At 33.9% G+C, this 24,228-nt stretch overlaps 2 protein-coding genes and 1 pseudogene across 3 annotated transcripts in view; all 3 read left to right on the top strand.

Annotated features, from left to right (window-relative positions):
- The first annotated feature begins 13,338 nt into the window (after positions 1 to 13,338).
- LOC111404160 lies at positions 13,339 to 21,047 on the top strand (annotated as a pseudogene).
- Positions 21,048 to 21,209: 162 nt separating this feature from the next.
- LOC111404990 lies at positions 21,210 to 22,047 on the top strand. The gene is made up of 2 exons (XM_023033709.1): positions 21,210 to 21,680; positions 21,778 to 22,047. Exons 1-2 carry the CDS (start codon positions 21,426 to 21,428, stop codon positions 21,832 to 21,834), a joined length of 312 nt encoding a protein of 103 aa, XP_022889477.1. The 5' UTR covers positions 21,210 to 21,425; the 3' UTR covers positions 21,835 to 22,047.
- Positions 22,048 to 22,722: 675 nt separating this feature from the next.
- LOC111404159 overlaps positions 22,723 to 24,228 on the top strand; it is a 5,322-nt gene continuing 3,816 nt past the window's right edge. The window contains exons 1-3 of one of the 2 annotated variants that reach the window (XM_023032922.1): positions 22,723 to 23,062; positions 23,520 to 23,641; positions 23,849 to 23,893. In XM_023032922.1, coding sequence (XP_022888690.1) covers positions 22,864 to 23,062; positions 23,520 to 23,641; positions 23,849 to 23,893 — 366 coding nt within the window. In that variant the 5' untranslated portion in view covers positions 22,723 to 22,863. Of the gene's footprint in view, positions 23,063 to 23,167; positions 23,687 to 23,848; positions 23,894 to 24,228 lie in introns of those variants that run through there. The other variant, XM_023032923.1, reaches the window with a different exon arrangement.

Genomic DNA, 24,228 nt, shown 5'->3' with positions numbered 1-24,228 from the left:
AAGAAACCAAGTTGGCAAAGATTGCTCTATGATTTGGAATAATAGATACTGGATTACTGGCCTTTTTTGGTATAACTGAGATCTCTGGTTCAGCATCTTCGGATAAATGATTTCTCCTTTGATTCTAAACTGATGTGACTCCGCCAATGTTCATCAATTTGTCTTTGTGGAGTCTTTAAATCTAAAAATATCGGCAGAGCAGGTACTAGAGTTGGAATATGATATCGAATTTCATATTAGGCTTTCTTTCAGTATCTTCTTTGTTCCTACTTATGTCAATTTGATGCGTCTTAATTGGGTATAAAATCTTGTACTGCGTGGAGTCTAATCATATATACTGTACACTAGATAAAGGAGATTAGGGAACCGGCTTTGAGTGTGTGAGAGTCGTGAAGATAACCTTCTATGTTTCTTCTCCATTATAGAAAATTTGGTTATTTTCGACTTCCTCGTGGATTATTTCTCTTCGGAAAAAGTTATTAAAGCCTAATTCATAACACAAAACTAGTACAGGAAGTTTGGTGTTAGGGAGGGATTCGTCTATGCTCAAAACCTTGCAAGGATTTTCCAGCATATGCCTAAATATGGATAAGTATCTTCACAGAACAATTGATGTTATTACTTCATAGGTTTTGGCTCGTTTTGCCCTTTTTTCGCATGAATATATGCTGCTAACCTATTCAGAATCAATGAATAGATTGGACCATAATCTTTCTAACTTTTGATGCTTTGAAATGGTGTTGGAATAATTCCAAATATGAGCTTCACATTCGATTGTAAAATTTTACGGGTCAGATGTATGGCTCACAATGACATTATGATTAGGCCAATTATGTTAAGTGATTAATTTGAGCCGTTTTACACTTTACGAGCTTTATTTGATATAATGTGATAATTTCGAGTATGTGGGGCGAGAATTATGCGTAAATCTTAATTAGGGTTTAAGTCGATAATGAGACGACTAAATAAATTTTTCATAGGTTTTGGCTCGTTTTGCCCTTTTTTCGCATGAATATATGCTGCTAACCTATTCAGAATCAATGAATAGATTGGACCATAATCTTTCTAACTTTTGATGCTTTGAAATGGTGTTGGAATAATTCCAAATATGAGCTTCACATTCAATTGTAATTTGAATAGTTTGTATTTTGAAGGACTGACATACCTTGATTTATATTATGGGTATTGATTTGAGGAAAATTGGTTATTGTTTATGTGGTTTTAGTTCATATTTTAGAGGAAACTCTGTCAAAATTTTGTTAAAAATATTTTTTAATCAGACAAGTCAATGTTGCCTTGGTGGTGGGTCCGACACTTAGTTGGTATCTACCATCGACGCATGACATATGTCGGATCCATTAAGGTGATTCGAGACGGGTCGTGTCAAGCGCCGCCTGAGAAAAGGTTCTGATGGTTTTGGTTCGAGATGGGGGCCTCTATTGCAATTTCTCTAATTAGAGGCACCTCATTTTCAATTTAGCAATTGGGGCCATATTGAAATTTTAAAGAGAGGACCTGCATCCAATTTTAAAAATTGAAGGACCGGTTTTTAATTTCAAACCAAGAGTCAAAGGGCAATTTTCGAAAAAGGATTAAATTTCAATTTTGAAATTGGATTTAAAAACTTTGACCCCAATATTTCAATTTTAACCCAATTAAAATTTTATTTAATAATTGACCCGAATGAAATATGTTAAATAATAACAATTTAATTGACGACTTCTGTGATTTTTCGTTAAAATGTTTATGCATTTAAATGTTGACATTATTTGTGCGCTTAAATTTCAATTTTCATGTATATTGAAATTTTGTTGCCAATTTCGTTTCTCAATCACATATGAACTTTTGCCTTTCATTGATTGACAATTATGATTTGTTGTATAATTATTGTTATGTGATTGAATTTTTCCTGAGTTTTGAGACGATTCTTATTTTCCCACTATGAGAGAAATATTTTAAAATAAAAATGGGTGATAGCTGCTGAAGTAGCACACTCATTGTTATTTATTTGATTTTCTCTGCAACAAAAAAAAATATTTTGCATAACAATTTTGATTTATTGCATATAATATCTTGCCCCAAAGGTATTATTATATGTGATATTTCTAGAAAAATGGCATAAGGCGATTAGCAATCTTACTTTGCTCTAGAAATTTCCTTCTACCCAAAGGTGTTACTGTTTCGAATAATCAAAGTAACTTTGTTAATTAGCTAAATGATGTGTTTTAAGAATACCTTATAACATGTTGTATTGTCGGCCCAAATGTGACTTTATGATAATGCATCTAGGCTCTTACCATAATGAAATTCATATAGTTTTGATTTAAATTACGGATTACCTAATTAATAGCCCATATTAATTAGTTGGATATTTTATCATCCGTTTGATAGCATGCATTATGTTTAGATGATATTGAGTGTGATATTTTATGTTTCCACAGTTTATAATGCCTTATCTCTTTCGAATCAATTGTCTGTTATTGAAACCTTGACTGTGAATAATTATGTGAGATGGAAACAAGATGTAGAATAGCATTTGATCTTTTGGGCTTGGACTTTGCAATGAAGAAAAAGCTTGAGAAAACCACAGATAAGAGTATTATTGAATATGTAGCCAAGTGTGAAAGGTAGAAAGGGCCAACAAACTCTGTTTGAAAATCATTAAGCGATCGATATCTGATTCCATTCTAGGTGCCATCACCGATAATGAAAATGTCAAAAGTTTCATGGATGCCATAGGAGAGAAATTTATTGAGTTTGATAAAATTGAAACTGGGGATCTGATGAATAAATTGATGAATATGAGATATGATAGTACAGGTGGTGTTGTACGTTATGAAGATGATAAATATATCATATAAGCTAAAGGCTCTTAAAAGGCCCCTTAGTCTTAGTTCGTTTCGAGTCTTCTTTAGTAGATGTGCCTTTGAATTCTTGGTGGTTAGACTTGAGAGCTAGTATTCATATTGCGAATTCTCTACAGAGGTTCACAGGCAAATGAATGCCAAGTGAGAATGAAGTGAGCTTGAGCATTGAAAATGGAGTTTAAGTGAATGTTGAATTATAGGATAGTGAAGTTCTCTTTGAAGTCCGAATTTAGCATTGATTTGGAAAATATAGTTTCTTTACAGCAAATGAGACGAAATTTAAATTCTAAATCAAAATTTGATACTTGTGGTTTTACCCTTGACTTTGGTATATAGAATGGTTGAGTTATTTTATGATTCTTGTTTGATTGAGAATAGCCTATTATGTGATGATTTATATAAATTGTATTTGGCTCCTTTTTGTGAAGTCTTATGTGTTACCAATATATAAAAAAAGGGGACTTTAATCCGTGAATCGTCTTCTATGCTGTGGCATAAGCGATTAGGTCACATTTCAATGGATAGAATGAAAAATTGGATAAAAGTTGAGATACTTCCCCGTTTGGGCTTCTCTATCTTTGACACTTGTGTGGATTGTATAAGGGGAAAGTTAACTAATTCTACAAAGAAAGGTTCTACTAGGAGGAATGATATTTTGGACTTGATACATACTAATATCAGTGGACCTTTGCCTTCCACCATATGTGGGAAAAATATTTCATAACCTTTGTTGATGGCTTCTCATGATATGGATATATTTACATGATTAATGATAAATCCTATAAACTTGAGAAATTCAAGATTTTTAAAATGGAAGTAGAGAAACAATATGGAAAAAGTATAAAAGTTGTAAGATCTGACCGTGGTGGTGAGTGCTATGGGAAATATGACTAATCTGGTCAAAATATCAGTGATTTTGCAAAATTTTACAAGAGTATGGAATAGTGCCCTAATACACTATGCCAGAGACACTCGAGCAGAATAGTGTTTTTGAAAAACGTGATCAAACTTTAAATGATATGGTCAGAAGTATGATGAGTAGAACAAATTTGCCTGAATATTTGTGGGGTGAAACCTTGAAAATTGCTATGTATATTTTGAACAAAGTTCCAAGTAAAACTGTTGCAAAGACACCTTGATAGGAAGTAAGCCAAGTTTGACTCATTTTAAGGTTTGTGTATGTCCAGTTGAGATTATGATTTATAATCCACTTGAAAAGAAATTAGACTCAAAATTCACTCCTGTTTACTTTATTGGGTACTTGGAGAGATCAAAAGGATATAAGTTCTACCGTCCAAACCGTGGTACTAAAATTGTTGAGTCCATTGCTGCTAAATTTTTGGAGAATGATTTTGGACATGTGGGAATTCAACATTGAGAGAAATTTTTGTTGAACCAAATCAAGTTGTTAATCCAGTTCCTGTTATAAAAGAAAGAGTTGGTTCTCAGTCAATTGAAGTTGTTAATGAATAACCAAGGAACCAAGAGAAACTTTTGATTCCTCTAACAAGGATTAAATCGGTTCCTAGGCGATAAGTTTGGAAAGGAGAACTGCATTATCCAATGATTATATTACATATTTATTGAAGAGTGATTTTAATATTGGGCATATTGTTGATCCTATAACTTATAATCAAGCATTGACAAGTCCTAAGGCAGATAAATGGATAAATACTATGGAAGATGAGATGAATTCTATGAAAAAGAATAAAGTTTGGGAACTTGTTGAACTTCATCTAGATACCAAAGCTATATATAACAAATGGATTTTCAAAAGCAAATTGGATTCAAAAGGGAATATTAAATGAAAGAAGGCAAGATTGATTGCAAAAGGTTTCGCTTAGGGAAAGGGCATTGATTATGTTGAAACATTCTCACCTGTTTCGTCGAAAGATTCCTTTTGGATTATCATGGTACATAGCATTTTGAATGAAGATCTTTCTGAAAATGTTTACATGAGACAATCCGAAAGTTTTGTTGTGAAGAGAAATGAAAACTTGGTTTGCAAGTTAAACAAATCCTTATATGGCTTCAAGCAAGGATCACGACAGTGGTGTTTGAAATTTGAAGAGGTTGTAACTTCTCTTGATTTTGTTGAAAATACAATTGATCAATGCATTTTATCTCAAAATCAGTGAGAGAAATTTTATCTTTCTTATCCTGTAAGTTGTTGATATTTTGCTTGTTAGTAGTAACTTAGGGTTACTTCATGAGACAAAGAAAATATTGTTTGCTAAGTTTGAGATGAAAGATCTTGGAGAAACTTCATATGTGCTTGGCATTGAAATATATCGTGATAGAAATCTTGGCTTACTAGGACTTTCTCAAAAAACTTATATACAACGTGTTCTAAAAAGGTTTAATATATAGAACTGTGCATCTGGTGATGTACTTATCATAAAAGGATATAAGTTTAACAAAACTCAGTGTCTAAGGAATGAGCTAGAAAAGGAATCTATAAAAACGATTCCATATGTTAGTGCTGTGGGAGCTTAATGTATGCTCAAGTTTGCACTAGACCGAATATAACCTATGCAATCAGTGTCCTTAGTAAATTTCAGCCAAATCCAGGACAAAAGCATTGGAAAGCAACTAAGAAAGTTAAGAGATATTTGAAGAAAACTGAAAGTTATATGTTTACATTCCAGCGTTCACATCATCTTGAGGTGGTAGGTTATTTATCAATCTCATGTTATATTTTTACATTAGCTGGTGGTGCTATCTCTTGCAAAAGTGCTAAACAGAATCTAGTGGCATTTTCTATTATGCGAGTTGAATTTGTGGCATGTTATATGGCTACAGTCCAAGCCGTTTGGTTAAGAAATTTCATCTCTGGTTTGAAAGTTGTTGATTCCATCTCAAGACCAATCACCCTATATTGTAATAACAGTGGAGCAGTGTCCTTTTCAAAGAATGATAAAAGTTCTGGTGGGTCAAAATATATTGACATCAAGTATTTGGTGGTTAGAGACAAAGTCAATGAAGGGCAGACGAAAATAGAACATATCAATACAAAGACAATGATTACAGATACTTTGACTAAGGGACTCGCTCCAAAGTCCTTAAAACATATATTGTTAATATGGGTATTGTGGAAACATTTGATATTTTTGGATAGTGGGAGTTATTTTTGTAAAAGAACTATGTTTTGGGTTTGATCCCTTTACGGGGTACGTAAGCAACCCATATATTTTCGAGTACAGCCCTTCTATCAATAATGAAATATATATTTCCTTATCCATGAACTATTTTGAGCATGCATTTGACTTATATCTTTTTATTATGATATTATTGAGATCTTGAGATATGGCAGATAAAGACATAAGATGAGTCTCTTTTGGAGACATGTGGCTTCATTTTGATCTGAAACGTTATGATGATCGATATGAATTAGTACAGTTTTTATCACATTTGGAGCTAAGTTTATACCACATTGGTCGGAAGATAGGGATCTATGTCGATAAGGATATTGACATTTATAGTTGTGGAATGGTCTTACATCACTTAATCGGTGTAATGACTTCCATGTTCGATGTTAATACTATTGTTGGACCGGATCATGTTACGTAAGGTGTCGTCATTGGAGCTATATTTTTGTGACCACCTATGTAGTCTAACCCGGATGTTAAGAGTTTTGTTTTAACAATCAAATATTTGCCCAAGTGGGAGAATGTTGGAATAATTTCAAATATGGGCTTCACATTCGGTTGTAAAATTTTACGAATTAGATGTATGGCTCATAATGACATTATGATTAGACGAAATTACACAAAACCATAATTTTTAAGTTTCAATTTCAAAACCAGATATAAACTTTGTTTTTACAATAATTAAATGATAATTCTATATTTAAATTTAATAATAATAATATAAAATTAAAATCAATCTATACCAATTTTTTCAAACCCTAAAATTTACTTCTCGTTCTCTTTCTAAGTCTCCTCTTTCTCTTACCATTCCATCTTCTTTCTACTGTGCCGTCATCGGAGCACCGTCGATGCTAAGCTCCAGACGCCTTTAGCTAGTCAATATAGTTGATATGCAATCATCGAAGGGGAAGAAGGATCGTGGCTGTTCGCAAGAGGTGGCGTTACCACAGTTCAGTGCGCACGATGTACCTCATCGATTTTGTATCTAAGAGCGCCGCTATGTGCGGCGACCGAGATTGATTGTGTGGTTTGTGACATTTCTTTTTTTGATGAGTTTGTGGTGTTTTGTAGTGATGCTGTGATTGATAGTTTTGAGTTTGGTGTGTGGTGGATTGACGGTGGTGATTACAATGGTGGTGTGGATCGGTGGTGGTGTGATTTACAGTGGTGGTGATTTTTTGATCGGTGGTGGTGTGATTACAACGGTGGTGATTTTGTGTTGATGTGGTGGTTACTGTTGAGGTGGTTTTGCACAATTTGGTGAGACGACGGTGGTCGGGGTAGATGGGATGGGATTGGGGTTGTTTTTGACCAATAAATTGGTTAATTTGTGTCTAATAGTATGTGACCTAAAAAATGTAATTGTCACTCATAATTTATTAAGTTGTGATTGTAAAATTAATTGTGACCAATTATTTTGATAATTTGTCACTAACAAATGATTGTAATCAATAAAAATTTTGATTTTGTAACCAATCAATGAATTGTGACCTGTGAAATTTTTGATTTGTGATCGACAAATGAGTTGTGACTAATAAAAACTTTGATTTTGTGATCAATCAATGAATTATGACCAACAAAATTTTTTATTTGTGATCGTTAAATGAGTCGTGTCCAATAAAAATTATGATTTTATGATCGATCAATGAATTGTGGCCTATGAAATTTTTGATTTGTTATCGACAAATAATTTGTGACCTATAAATTTTTTTATTTGTGACATAGAAATAATTTGTAACCAATTAATTGGATAAGCCGTGATCAAATTATATATATTTGTGACTTTAATATGTTTAATTAATAAAATACTTTTTTAATCAATTATTTGAGAAATAAATTTTAATAATATTTGAATTTGAAATTGTAAACTTGTTTTCTTAGTTTTGAAATAGGCTATAGATAAACTCTTAGAAATGAATTTTTCCGTTATGATTAGGTCAATTATATTAAGTGATCAATTTGGGCCGTTTTTACACATTACGAGCTTTATTTGATATAATATGATAATTTCGAGTATGTGAGCCGAAATTATGCATAAACCCTAATTAGGGTTTAAGTCGATAATAAGATGATTAAATAAATTCCTATATAAAGGTTAGATACCATTAGGGGTGGCAGTGGGCTCGGGCTCGTGGCGAGCCGAGCTCGGCCCACGAGCTCGTGTACTCAAGAGCCATGAGCTCGTGGGCCGGCCGAGCCGAGCCACGAGCGGCTCTCGAGCTCGTGAATTTTTATTTTTATTTTTACTTTTTTTTGCAAATTTTTCAAATTTTATTGATAAAATTTTAAATTTTTCCACTTTTTTGGACAAGTCGACTCGTGGGCTCGGCTCGTGAGCTCAGCCCACGAGCCGCTCGTTGAGCTTGATGAGCCGAGCGGGCTCGGCTCGTTGGACGCGACCCCCCGCTTGGCTCGAGCTCAAGTAGCCCACGAGCCGAGCTTTGACAAGCCGAGCAGGAGAGCCGCGAGCCGGCTCGGCCCAATTGACATCCCTAGATACTATCTCCTTTCCATATATTTTTATTGACTTGTCCCATTGATAGCCAACACTTTTGTGAAGAGAATGAGGGAAAGATGTGACTGCTATTATTTATATCAATAATGACTTTCGTATGTATGAATTCAATTTATCAATTTATAATTTTGTTAATCTTGATTCTTAGCATGGTTAAAATTAAATTCAAAAAATGAATAACGACATTTTGCCAGAAAGTCATTTGGAGAAGCCTTGTGACTGTACTTATTCTTTGGAAATAAAGAATTTTACGTCTCACGTGTGACTCTTCCTGACAGCCAACGATCAGTAGAACGTTCAAGATTCGTCATCTTTGTTCATTCTCTGGGATTTCATAATTGACTATTAGCCATTTGTACTGGTGTACACAATACGTTTATGTGGTCGACTCAAATTTATTGAGAACAAGCTTAGATTGTTGTCTTAATCAGTGCAATGGAAATTATTGGGGGTGTAGGTCTCTCGATGAGGACAAAATTGGTTGCAAGAGTGAAGCTTTGACTGCCTGATTAGTACAAAAGTATCAAATAAAACTGCAAGATTCTCCATTATTTGTACAGCTTCTGGTCCTGCAATTCGTTATTATCATTTCTTAGCAATAAGAAATTGTTTTTCTTTTGAACAATCACATCCAAGATTGGACTTTTTTATTTTATTTTATTTTATTTTATTTATTTATTTTTGTATTCAATAAGTGGTTACTTATTTTGGGGCATCAAATTATGCATGTGGGGTTCAACAATTTGTCGTTTTTGCTCACTAAGAAACTAAATTTTGTTGGTGCAGTCATTGGGATTTAGTATAATTGAGACCATTAATTCCGCATCTTAGAGCAAAAACTTAAAATTTGTGAGCTGGCTTGGGCAGATTGTCTACTAAATCGTCAGAGTAATTGGTTTGTTTTATGTATTAGTTGAACCTAAGCAAACAATATAGATTAAAACCAGTTTGACTCACAAAATGGAAAATTATATTCTATATGATTTCCTCAACCCATCTGCTGTATCATTGTAATGAGCTCGGAAGAAGCAATATTAATTTAGGAATTCCAGTATTTAATTGTGTTTTCTGATTTAGGGATTTATCTAATGCCTACTGGTTGGTGTGATTAATTCTAATTATGGATTTATCTAATGGTTGTTGTCATTAATTCTGGTTTAGGGATTTATCTAATTTAGTGATTCCTGTAGAACTTCCATACTCATAGCTAGATTCTCCATGGTTATTGATCATATGTGTAATGTGTTATTTATTCTTTCCCTCGTATTCTTGATTGAAACTATTATTTTTCTGATGAGCCTTTTTTTAAAAACAAATTTCTATATTCTTGAAGCTGTAATTTGTAAGTTCTAAGACTTGAATTGTTCACTTCATTTCCTAGTAATTTATCAAAATGGGATCAGACCATTCATCTGGATTCACGAGGAGTAATAATGATGAATATTATATCTTACTTAACCCTAGTATAGCTTGCTGAAATTAAAATCTGCACTTGGAAAAGGAAAAGAAAGTCTTTGAGTTGTCTTATCGATCAATTGAAAAGACAAGAAAGTATGATTTTCTTGAAACCAATGCTACTGTGATACACGCTTGATCCTGATTTTGTATTTTGAATAAAGCTACACAAAATTGAAATATCCTCTCAATATACCGAACTAGGATTAGGTTATATGGATCAGATTAGTTCCCATTGGAACAAACTATAGAATTTACCAAGGTAGGATCAGGTCATTCAGTGGATTCACAAGGAATCATAATAAAGAATATTACATCTTAACCCCATTTTGGCTTAATCAACTTGACCCTAGGAAATGGAAAAGAAAGTCAAAAGATATCACATATATTGATATGTCAAAAAGACGAGCAATATGATATTTTTTTGAAACTTGAAGCCAAAGCTTCTTAGGTTAACTTTTGACAAGATTTTGGCCTTCATTGAGCTACTCAAGATAAAAAGATCATACCGATTACTAGACGAGGATTGGAAGAAAGGCTTCTTTGTAGATGAAGGAATTATCAATTTTTATTCAACATAGAAAATTCAGGAACATGATGAGTGTGTACCTTGATGGTCGTAGAAGTTATAGTTCTAGTCTCTTGATCATCCCAAGTTTCAATTGCTTTTTGTTTTAGTGTTAAGTCTTAAGTTACTAGTTGGTTTCATAATATACTTATAGATTTCACATACATGCTATGATTTTGGGGGCCTAATTTATGAACTTCACCTCAAACCCTCAAAATTACAGGACCGACACTGCAGCATACAATATACCAGCCCTCAATTGTGTGTAAGATAGGCTCAATTTCTAGGAATCTGCTTCTCCATTGTTCCAAGATAGGCTCGTGTAAGATTTATTTTTTTTTTAATTGGGGGGTTTTTTTTTTTTTTTTTTTTTTTAATGCTGAATGTGGTTTCGAATTTTGAATTTTTTTATGCATTTAGAGGCGATTCATTTTGAAATCTGGAAAAGAAGGGGAAATGGCTAATATTTAAAGGTCAGGAATGATATGTGGCTGTTGAACTATACGTCAGTGTTATTTTCTATGATAGGGTTGTTAAAGATGTGATGTGACTTCTACTTGATTTTGTTAGTCTTATATTATATATCCTTTTGATATAATAGTCGAACTAAATTCCAGTATATGATTGTTCCTAATTATGATTTCCAGAATTTTCAATTCCTTTTGAATTATGTTTTTGGAGTCGAAAGATAAAGCTAACTAATGACATCTTTGGATAGTATTCCTTCTATTTCAAATTGATCTCTGTACTGTGGTTTAATTTATACTAATTAAAACGTAATCAATCCACAAGTGAACTGGAAAAATGCACGAATGAGGTTTTATTGAGATGAGTGAACTAGGGAAATGGTAGGACAGCATATGGAATTTTGAATCTTTGATGCTTTTGGAATCTTGTCATTTTGCGAATTGGGGAAGACGGGATAAGGGCCAATTTTTAAATGGTATAATATTCATTTTGGTGTTAACATGACCTAGGGACAAACATAGACATCCTTTTCTTTTTGAATTGTGATGTACAGGGATCGTGGTGAGTATGTTGTTTCATTTTTGTATTGAGATAACCCAAGGACAAACGCCAAATAATGGGTGAAATTACATCCTTTTTCTTTGGAACTTGAAATTAAACTCTTGAAGAAGCTTGTTTCGTTGTACTTTAAATTCTCTTTGGAAACTAGTTAATACTTGTCCAATATTTATGCTTGGGAACGCTGTTAAACAATTAAGTGAAGGAGACTTTATTAGATTTCAGTCCCCGTGTCCTTATTTACTGAATCTGCCTCTGCCCGTAACTGCTATTTGTCAACTACTATAGAAGCCATGAAGGACAATCTCTTGGACTCTATACGATCCTCGGTGTTCAAGCACTCTGATTTGCCTGATGAAATTTGCACAACAATCTAGGGCTACGATTTCAACAAGGGAGTTGACTATCATGAGATTCTCAAGTCCATGGTGTCAATTGGCTTCTAGGCCTCCAATCTTGGTGATGCCATTCAACTCGTTAATGAAATGGTAAGTACTTTCTTGTTTGAACTATTTTAGTTCTTTTTATTGTTGGATTAAATGTACCGGATGGAATGGTTGAGAATGAATACCGGATTAACACATACTATATATGCAATTTAGATATCGGATTTTCATAAACCGTATTTGCAGCTTACCGTATGTGTAGTTTATTGTATTTGTAAGAGCATACCGTATATGTAGTTTATCGTATTTGTAACAACTTACCGTATTTGCAACAGTATATCGTATATGCAATAGCTTACTGGATTTACAACATATTCAGTAGCTTATCGTATATGCATATACCGGGATTGCATATACCATATATTCAATGAACTTGACAAAATATGGCAGATTAATTTGCAATAAAACTAACAAATTAATCTAGTTAGCCAAATAAGTAGATTAATTTTTAGTAAATAGAACAAGTAAACTAATTAGCCAAAGCCAAGAAAATTTTAACCGAGGCTCGTGTGAACACAGTTTCCTTAAAATATATTCGCACCCCTCAACGTAAGTGCTTGAGGATTAAATTGGACCTCTGCCTTCCAGGATGCAGCGGATGAATAGTAGAATTTGAGCACCTCAAATTCTACTCTAACGAACAAAATTTGTGTTGAACAATATCACCAACCAATTCTTAGACAAAATGAGACTGTATATGTATGAAAATTTATGCAGAACTACGTTCTGTAAATTATGTAGAAAAATTGTGTGCAGTGTTTGTTTTTCTCTTCTTTTTCTTCTTGTGTAGAATTGCTAGAAATCGGATTATATTTAGAGGCTCAACACCATGAATGCCATTAACCCGAATATAATGACAATGAATATAGGAGTTTTAACAGTTTTGGAATTCAAACGGTCAGTTGGAAGAAAAAAATTAGCAAATCATAAGCTCTTCTAAGGGGTCAATTTTCACATCCAAAACTTATTTCAATTCGATTTGGCCCCCTGCGTGTGCACGTAGAGAGAGTCTTTATATTACACATGATCACACCATTCCAAAGTATAATCCTATTTAAGGTGGTATTTGTTTCCATAATTTTCCTACGTGGGGTAGACCTTAAATGATTTCCCTCCAACAATATAAATTTCTTTCAATTGGCACACTTTGAGCTCCAATTTTTCATTCACCCAAACATATCATTACCGGCAAGTAAATACATGATTTCAATGTTCTCATGAAAGAGAACACGAATCAATCGTTAACTTCCAAAATAGCGAATTGGGTCCACTCAAATTTTGTATCAAAGTTAGCCACTCAGGCAATTTTTTCCAACATTTATTTGTCTACACTTTTACATAATCAGTTATTAGTAATTAAAATGGGATTTGGGAGTATGAGTTGACACGCCTTGAAATGGATTTTTTTTCATTCTTGAAGACCTCCCAAAAGTCGTTTTCTTTTGGGGCTTTGCTGGGTTTGAAGATAGAATAATATGTTAAATGCAATATCAAAATACCATAGATTTTAAGGATTATAAATTTTACATTTTTACTTCGGGAATTTTGGAGTATTTTACCCTGAGTATTATAAGTTTATGGATTTTAAAGTATTCTTATGACTAACTGTTATGGATTTATTGTGGTTGAAGCTAGATTGGAGGCTTTCAGATGAGAATCTGACAGAAGAATGCAGTGAAGAGGAGAGTGACCCAACTTACAGAAAGTCTGTTAATTGCAAAGTGTTTCTTGGTTTCACATCCAATCTGATTTCTTCAGGTGTCCGAGACATAATCCTGTATCTTGTCCAGCATCGCATGGTGAGTGATGTGCAATATTAGTATTCAATTGATATTTTACTCTACATGTTTTTTGGAATGATTGAAAACTAATTTCAAATTCGATTGTGATATTAGACATTTGTTCTTATTGTGTTTGAGATAAATAATGCTATGGGTTGTAGGTCGGATTTGCTATAGAAATTTAGAAACTGGAATTGTCATGGTTCACATGATAAAAACACAAAAAGAAAAAAAAGAATTTTTTTTTTTTTTTATTTGTCTCATTGAACAAGTTTTGTGTTTTATTCTTTTGGCTGTAGTAGGGAATTCCCTATCGATATAGACATGCATCAAGGTTCTGCCTTAAGTGCCTATCTTTTCGCTTGAGTCATGGATGAGTCTATGGGGCATACTCAACCTGAGGTTAGGTTCCTTAGTGTATGTTATTCATTAATGGAATATTTACAATTGATTATATATAGAAGGGGTTAAATCTTGAGATAAAACTTTGGGAGATAAGATTCCAGTATATTTAGTAATAAGCACTGGCGAAATAGGATCCATGTAGTCAATTCGGCTTAAGACTTTGTTTGTTGTCGTTGTTTTATCCATCCCTAACATTTGTAGAAATTACCAATATTTATTCCAATTATTTTTGTGAATCGATGATTAGTAAGATACATCACGCATTACAAGAATTTAGATTCAATTTGCATCATTCTGGAATTAAGATGCAACATTTAAGTGATGGATCATTGTAAAATTTTGCATTTCTCTTCAAGTTGATGTAGTGGTAATGACAGCAGGTGGTGTGGAGGAGGACCTTGTAAATGCCTTGCTCCCACACAAAAAGGTGAAATTTCTCTTCCTGGAGCTGTTCTACGCTCAAAAGGATTGAACCACATTGGTTTGGTGAACAAACTTCAATGGTATTTCTTTTTCAAATTCTGATTGTCTGTAGCATAGTAATTACTCTCTGCATTTCTATTTTTTTTGAAACTATCTTCTGTAACTTTTTTGATGGAAGGCTGTTTAGTTGCAAAATTTAGCTATTAGACAGATTTTGGAGTGGAGTCAAACAAGATAATTTGTAGATAAAAATTAGTAGGCTGGACTTTGAGGGATTGTTTTTACTTGTATTTTTGCATTGATTTTGTTGTCACCTAAGCTAGACCTAGATGCATGCAAAATGTGATTTGTATTTATATTTGACATAATGATCCGTTATGTTTACTGATCAAATGTTTGTATCGATTTTCATCACAGATCTCGGCAGTCATGCTTATTATTTCTGTCTATATTCGTATTATAGATCAAGAAAAGGTGAAAATTTATAAACTCTTATGTTTAAGGAATTATGCTTCCATTAGCTTGTTGCACTTTATGAACATTTTAGATAAAACGAAATGATAAAGCAACAGCTTGATATAAATATAATATATGTTTGTCTTTCATATATAAATAGTTTCTAATTTAGAGAAGAAAAGAAAATGAGTACTGTCTGCATTGTCCAAGTGAATCTGGGTTATAGAAAAAAATTTTAGTCAAGCTTTGGATATCACACAAAAGTGTAACATTTTACTTTCTATTTCCTCATTTTCTGCATATGCATGCTTTTCTGGATGGAGTGTTCACTTTATTTTCTCATTTTCATATTTTTGCATTCTCTATGGATTTTGACAGAATGCTAGGCTATACATGCTTTTCTGGATGGAGTGTCTCAATTTGTTTTCTTATTTTCATATTTTTTGCGTTTTCCTTTCCATGCTCTACTTATTCTTTGTTTTTCTACTTTTCTTTTTCTTTTTGGGATCTCAATCATGCCCAGGAGGTAGAAAGAGTGTCTAATTTTATCGTCCCTATTTTCCAATTCCCAGAATATGCTGTGGACTCCATCTAAAGTGATTTCCTGATTGGGTAAAGAAATCAACAATGAGAGTTCATACTTGTACTGGGCATACAAGGTATGCTTTTATTTGATGCTCTAATAAAGATTCTGATGGTATGTTAATGGCTGGATGACAATAATGTTTGTGGCACTGGAAATTACATGCTGGCATGTTTATATTGCTCTCATATCCCTGGCTTGATGCTATTCTAGGCATTGGTTACCAAGGTATACTCTGAAGGAATCAGATATGCTTTAAGTAGTCTCACAACTATAAACGAGTTTTTTAACTTTGAAGAAGAGAAATTGGTTTGTTTTTATTAACGCCACGGCGTAAATCTGAACACTGACTAAAACTTCTTTACACAAGCAATTATATGCTATTCAGCCCATTGCACTTTTCCACCTTTTAGTTTTGTAGGACATATTATCTCAGGTATATTTAATAGTTTGTACCAACAATAGAGAAGCACAAACTCTGGCCCAGTCTAGTAGAACACGTATATCCATTTTGTCTTTAGCAAAACATGAATCTGAATGAAGCCTTTAAAAGATCAGCCTCATTTGCTCTTCTTCGATTTAATAATCCTTTACTAACAGGCTTAATTAGACGAATAACTATTTTAATTAAGTCATAAGTACTTGAGCGAGGCAAATACTCAAAAGCTGGCTTTTGCTAGTAAATTAGTAATAATACTTGATCTTCTTTTGATGTGCTCTCTTGCATAACTACATCATTTAGAGCATTTCCAAGAGACTCTTTATTTATAAAAAGTATCTTATGTATTATAGAGAACATCCTTGAATTTAGAGGGTCAAAATTTTATACACTCTATTTTGGCTCTTCATTTTGTTTTTCTCAAGAAACATTTATTGATTTCTTTTTGTATTTTATTTAAAATAAGTTTTTACACCAATCAATTTAAATGTGTTTGAATAGTTTAAAAAGTAGAGTATTGAAACATATGATTTTTTCTCTATAAACATTTATTGATTTCTCTTCCTATTTTATTTAACATAATGTTTTACATCAATCAATTAAAATGTGTTTGAATAGCTTAAGAAGTAGAGTATTGAAATATGTGAGTTTGGCCCTAAATTTGGATAGCCGAACTCACTCTCTTTTTTAAAAAGTTAAAATGAAGTCTCTTGGAGCTCATTTTTAAGTATTTTTTCTCTCTAAAATAAAGAACATTTTGTATTTAAAGTCTCTTGGAGATACTCTTAACAAAAGAATTGCATCTTGGTCACTCGTGCATGTTATGCTATCTGCATCCTTTAAGAGTTTGTTAGGACTTGGTTACGAGAATATGCCAATTTTAGTAAAGCCATCATTACACAATATCATAATTTTAGTTTTGTGTTTTCTATGTTCCCAACAATTTTATGTGTGTTGATGTATTATCGATTTTTGAACCGTAGTTGTCCCCAGATGGATAATATTATAATATATGCCAAAATGGGGAGGTGAATCCAATTGAGCTCAATTAATTAAGGAATGGGAGACTTAGGTGGATGGCTTCCGCTCGTAAGAGTGAAGCCATCTTGGTAGAACACTGTAGAAGATGGTGGACCAAAACTAGCAGCAATGAACAATAAACTGAACATAGTAAAAGATAATTTATTTTAGCCAACCCCAAATTTATTGTGAAGAAAGAGACTGTGTTTAGTTGTTGAGTTTCTATGATTTATCAATCTTGTATTTTCTATTTGCAGAACTTTATTAGGGCAATGAATGGCGAGGCAGTCCATGCTGGTCTCAGGAAGACTGGAATGGTAATTCTTGAAGGGGGGCTGCCCAAGCATCATATATGCAATGCAAATATGATGCACAATTGTGCGGATTATGCTTATTTATCAACATGGCACAAGAGTTCGATGGAAGAAATTCTGGTGCCCGACCCAACGAAGCTGTGTCCTGGGGCAAAATTCGAGGTTCTGCTAAGACAAATAAGGTTTGACTCTTTGTTTCTTTATTCTCCAATTTCATCAATATGCTGTGCAGTTCTCAAACATCGTTCCTTATTTTTTATTGACAAACTAGGTTCACTGTGATGCAACTTTTGCTTTTCCCATCTTGGTGGCAGAAACTTTTGTTGCCAGCGCAAAATGATCTGTTGAGGCCGCTTCTTGAGTTAAATTTGGGCCCCTGTAATTCATCTTGGTCGATGGATTCAGATAGATAAGAAGAAATTAACCATGTTTTTAGCCAGACAATATCCCGGGCTCTTTTGCATATTTGAAAGGTTTCTTTTTGTCCGGAATCATTGGGGCGGTCATTAACCATGTTGATCAACGGACATCCCATATATTGGATTGATGAGACATATTCGAAATTCTTTTTATAGCATTGCTTGAAGAGGAGCTGAACTAGTGTTTTAGTCATCATCATATTTGGATTGTTTCATATCGTCTTTATAATGTCTGATGATGTTTGTCATGTATTGAAGAAATAACTAGCATTGTATTTTTGGATTCGATTTCATGACTTGAGAAATCTTACTATTATATTGAACTTTGCCCTCGTTTGGTAACAATTTTTCACAAAAAAAAAAAGAAAAAAAAAAGAAAAATCAATTTTTTTATTGTTATTTTACTATTCTAGCCGTCATTTTTTACTTTTTCAATCACAGGTAGGATCCACTTTTCTCTCTAACGGTCAAAAAATCGATTCTCATAATCATTACCGAACATATGTCCTTTATAACTGGTGGTGGTTTTTGAAATATGATCCCACAAGCTGTTGCTTCATCTCTCATGGGGAGCTCCTCAAATAGATTCTCCTCAAATAGATTGGGGAAGGCTACCTGGATTATGGGGTTGACTCTAGCTTGAGCTGCGCTTGGTTATGCTGCCGGCTCCCTATGCCATCTGCCCACAAGACTTTCCTAACTTCCGTTTCATGGCTTGGAATGCAGCAATGACGCTAGCTTTGCTTTACCAATGACAAAATATGTAGTCCGTCCTGTCCTTCATTACCTTGTTCTACAAGGTAATCGTGGTGAGATTAGGGAATATGATCCTATTATATCACCAATCGTCGCTACAACACTGTGCTTCGTGGACGAGGGCGGAGACATGGACAACACCAACCATCGCTGCAATGCTGTGCTTCACGCAGAAGGGGCACTACTACAATTTGGTGGTGATGGTTGTGCTATAGGTCATCGGTGCCAATGGTGGTGGTGGTATTTTACATATTTTAGTGTTGTTGGGGGGTTTATCATTTGTTTTTGCTGGTGTTGTAGGTGGAGGTGTTGTAGGTGACGGTGGCGATGAAAGCAATGGTGATAGGGACTTACATACATAAGATTGAACTATTTTAAAAATTGCGATTAAGAATCACACAAAACCTTTCGTAACTATACTAAAAAACTACATAACCATTATCCAAAACTCCCAAGCACCTTTATAGTTAACTCAACACATTGAAGGGTAAAATGGAAATATACAAACTTATTTTTTGAGTGAGATTGGGAATTTGGTTCCCCCCACCCACTCACTAAGTTAGGATTGTCTCTCTAATTAAGACCTTGTTTGTTAGAAGTTAAAATTAAAATTTTTAATTTAAATTAATAGTTAATTTTAACCACGAATTTCATTAATTTTAATCATATATTTTATGGATTCACAACTTTTTAATCATATATTTTATTAATTTTTATCGAAATATACTAAAATTTTGATTTTAATCCTCCACCAAACAATGGCTAAATATAGAAAAAATGATAAAGTTGAAATAACCTATCTACATGTACATTTTGATTGACATCTTTGTTGATATCCTATGATGTGGCAACTAGTTTGACCCACAGTTTTTACACATCAATTAAAGCCATAAGTATAAAAAAAATTTAACAGAATTTGTATCGAAATTGATGTGGCAAAATTTAAGTAGAATTTTTTTTTTTTTTTCCATCTCCCAATAATGACACGCCATGTGATGGTTGTATTGTTTTTTTCAAAAAAAATTGTATTTGTAGCACGATTCTTTACACATTATCTAGGGTCGCGTGCAAAATGATCGTACAGTTAGTTCAATCCAAGTTGAAATGTTAAAGCCGATTTTTGAACCGTAGTTGTCCCCAGATGGATAATATTATAATATATGCCAAAATGGGGAGGTGAATCCAATTGAGCTCAATTCATTAAGGAATGGGAGACTTAGGTGGATGGCTTCCGCTCGTAAGAGTGAAGCCATCTTGGTAGAACACTGTAGAAGATGGTGGACCAAAACTAGCAGCAATGAACAATAAACTGAACATAGTAAAAAATAATTTATTTTAGCCAACCCCAAATTTATTGTGAAGAAAGACTCTGTGTTTAGTTGTTGAGTTTCTATGATTTATCAATCTTGTATTTTCTATTTGCAGAACGAAATTCCCATATTCTGCCCTGGCTAAACAGATGGTTCACCGGGTGATATGTTATACTTCCATTCCTGTAAAGAGGAGCCTGGTCTAGTCATTGACATCGTGCAAGGTAAAAGATCTTCACCGTAATCTCATGCTAATTCGTAAAACCTGTAGAATAACGGACACAAACAGCTTTATAAACAGATATTAGGGCAATGAATGGCGAGGCAGTCCATGCTGGTCTCAGGAAGACTGGAATGGTAATTCTTGAAGGGGGGCTGCCCAAGCATCATATATGCAATGCAAATATGATGCGCAATTGTGCGGATTATGCTTATTTATCAACATGGCACAAGAGTTCGATGGAAGAAATTCTGGTGCCCGACCCAACGAAGCTGTGTCTTGGGGCAAAATTCGAGGTTCTGCTAAGACAAATAAGGTTTGACTCTGTTTCTTTATTCTCCAATTTCATCAATATGCTGTGCTGTTCTCAAACATCGTTCCTTATTTTTTTTATTGACAAACTAGGTTCACTGTGATGCAACTTTTGCTTTTCCCATCTTGGTGGCAGAAACTTTTGTTGCCAGGGCAAAATGATCGGTTGAGGCCGCTTCTTGAGTTAAATTTGGGCCCCTGTAATTCATCGTGGTCGATGGATTCAGATAGATAAGAAAAAATTACCTAGTTTTTAGCCAGACAATATCCCGGGCTCTTATGCATATTTGAAAGGTTTCTTTTTGTCTGGAATCATTAGGGCGGTCATTAACCATGTTGATCAAGGGACATCCCATATATTGGATTGATGAGACATATTCGAAATTCTTTTTATAGCATTGCTTGAAGAGGAGCTGAACTAGTGTTTTAGTCGCCATCATATTTGGATTGTTTCATATCGTCTTAGGGTCGCCATTAATTTATAATGTCTGATGAAGTTTGTCATGTATTGAAGGAATAAATAGCATTGTATTTTTGGATTCGATTTCATGACTTGAGATTATATTGAACTTTGCCCTCATTTGGTAGCAATTTTTCACCAAAAAAAATCAATTTTTTTATTGTTATTTTACTATTTTAGCCGTCATTTTTTTACTTTTTCAGCACAAGTAGGATCCATTTTTCTTTCAATCGTTCAAAAAATTGATTCTCATAATCATTACCGAACAGGCCCTTTATAGCTAGTGGTGGTTTTTGAAATATGATCCCATGAGCTGTTGCTTCATCTCTCATGGGGAGCTCCTCAGATAGATGGGCGAAGGCTACCTGGATTATGGGGTTGACTCTAGCTTGAGCTGCGCTTGGTTATGCTGCCGGCTCCCTATGCCATCTGCCCACAAGACTTTCCTAACTTCCGTTTCATGGCTTGGAATGCCGCAATGATGCTAGCTTTGCTTTACCAATGGCAAAATATCTATTTCGCCATGTCCTTCATTACCTTGTTCTACAAGGTAATCGTGGTGAGATTAGGGAATATGATCCTATTATATCACCAATCGTTGCTTCAACACTGTGCTTCGTGGACGAGGGTGGAGACATGGACGACACCAACCATCGCTGCAATGCTGTGCTTCACACTGAAGGGGCACTACTACAATTTGGTGGTGATGTGGTGCTACAGGTCGTTGGTGCCAGCGGCGGTGGATCTACAACGAAGGTAATGCTGTTTTCGTTTTGCGTTGTTGGAGTGGTGGTGGTAGTTTCCATATTTTAGTGTTGTTGGGGGTTTGTGATTGTTTTTGCTGGTGGTGCAGGTGGAGGTGTTGGAGGTGATGGTGGCGATGAAGGCAATGGTGATAGGGACTACATAGATTGAACTACTTTAAAAATTGCGGTTAAAAATCACACAAAACCTTTCGTAACTATACTAAAAAACTACATAACCATTAACCAAAACTCCCAAGCACCTTTATAGTTAACTCAACACATTGAAGGGTAAAATGGAAATATACAAACTTATTTTTTGAGTGAGATTGGGAATTTGGTTCCCCCCACCCACTCACTAAGTTGGGATTGTCTCTCTAATTAAGACCTTGTTTGTTAGAAGTTAAAATTAAAATTTTTAATTTAAATCAACAATTAATTTTAACCATGAATTTCATTAATTTTAATCATATATTTCATGGATTCACAACTTTTTAATAATATATTTATCAATTTTTATCGAAATATACTAAAAATCTGATTTTAATCCTCCACCAAACAATGGCTAAATACCAAAAAAATGATAAAGTTGAAATAATCAGGCTACATATACATCTTGATTGACATCTTTGTTGATATCCTATGATGTAGCAACTAGTTTGACCCACAGTTTTTACACATCAATTAAAGCCATAAGTATAGAAAAAATTTAACAGAATTTATATCGAAACTGATGTGGCAAAATTTAAGTAGACTGTATTTTTTTTTTTCATCTTCCAATAATGACACGTCATGTGATGTTTGTATTTTATTTTATTTTATCAAAAATTTTTGTATTTGTAGCACGATTCTTCACAGATTATCTAGGGTCGCGTACAAAATGATCGTACAGCTAGTTCAATCCAAGTTGAAATGTTAAAGCAAAAGGAAGCAAATTTACAAAAAAAAAATAAAAAATAAAAAAAAATAAAAAATAAAAATAATAATAATTTGCCACTTCACCCAACAATTCCTCGGGTATTTAACTTGAAATCTGCGTTTCTTCAATCCTTCTCTTGAAATTTTGATGTTGATCTGAAATCTACAACTATAAGCAGTCCCCAATTCCCATTTTCTCTGGTTTCTCACCCACATTATTTTCAAGTTCTGGCTGAAACAAGCCGTTTATCCTAAACTCTATAACCCTTTCACATCCAATGTCTCTCCTACACTCCACTACACCAAATCTTCAAGTATTACTTCATTCTCATCCACCAATTTCAAGCCAATCAAATCATTATTCTACATTCCTAAGTGCCAAACATCAAATTTATACCCAGTTTCCGTATAAGCTATACTCACATGTTACTACAGCCAGAACCAGGAATTTGCGAAGTACAGTTAAAATTAGCAAATTTGACACTGATGATGGTGGTAAAAAAATTAAAAAAAAAAAAAAAAAAAAAATTGCCACTTCACCCAACAATTCCTCGGGTATTTAACTTGAAATCTGCGTTTCTTCACTCCTCCTCTTGAAATTTTGATGTTGATCTGAAATCTACAACTATAAGCAGTCCCCAATTCCCATTTTCTCTGGTTTCTCACCCCCATTATTTTCAAGTTCTGGCTGAAACAAGCCGTCCATCCTAAACTCTATAAACCCTTTCACATCCAATGTCTCTCCTACACTCCACTACACCAAATCTTCAAGTATTACTTCATTCTCATCCACCAATTTCAAGCCAATCAAATCATTATTCTACAGTCCTAAGTGCCAAACATCAAATTTATACCCAGTTTCCGTATAAGCTATACTCACATGTTACTACAGCCAGAACCAGGAATTTGCGAAGTATAGTTAAAATTAGCAAATTTGACACCGATGATGGCGATGATTACGAGGATGAGGATGAAAGTGGGTTTTTGAGAGGCAAAGGATTTATAGATAGAGAAGAGAAAGAGAAGGATTATGATAGAGACCCTGAATTTGCCGAGATTCTTGGGAGTTGTCTTGATGACCCTGATAAAGCTAAGTCCAAAGTAAGTTCACTCTATCTTGTAAATTTTTTATAAACAGAATAAAACTAGACATAGTTACTTGTTTGTTTGTTCTTTTGTTTTGTTTTTTTCCCAATGATTTTGATTGTTTCTAATCGATTTTTTGTGAATTTCTGGATAATTCTTATTGCACTATTTGCCGAGATTCTTGGGAGTTGTCTTGATGACCCTGATAAAGCTAAGTCCAAAGTAAGTTCACTCTATCTTGTAAATTTTTTAGAAACAGAATAAAACTAGACATAGTTACTTGTTTGTTTGTTCTTTTGTTTTGTTTTTTTCCCAATGATTTTGATTGTTTCTAATCGATTTTTTGTGAATTTCTGGATAATTCTTATTGCACTGTTCTTGTGAATGAATAGGAAAGTGATGGACAGAACTGCCATGAAATGATCTATTGCTGATATCCGTATTTTAAGAAGTGAACGTCTTTATCAGTGAGGATTAGGAAATGTATTTTACTACATTTTTACCAGATACAGGCCTAGCACCAGATATTATTTAACACAAGAATACGTTTTTTTTTT

Source organism: Olea europaea, chromosome 11, assembly GCF_002742605.1.
Source record: "Olea europaea var. sylvestris chromosome 11, O_europaea_v1, whole genome shotgun sequence".
Lineage (NCBI taxonomy): Eukaryota > Viridiplantae > Streptophyta > Magnoliopsida > Lamiales > Oleaceae > Olea > Olea europaea.
The sequence above is the reverse complement of the archived record's forward strand: the minus strand, read 5'-3'. Positions and strand labels throughout refer to the sequence as shown.

Excerpts from the sequence above, each read along its gene's own strand:
- LOC111404990 (XM_023033709.1), top strand. The coding sequence starts at position 21,426 with ATGGCAAAATATCTATTTCGCCATGTCCTTCATTACCTTGTTCTACAA. Across the intron at positions 21,681-21,777 it reads GCGGTGGATCTACAACGAAG|GTGGAGGTGTTGGAGGTGAT; the intron begins GTAATGCTGTTT and ends CTGGTGGTGCAG.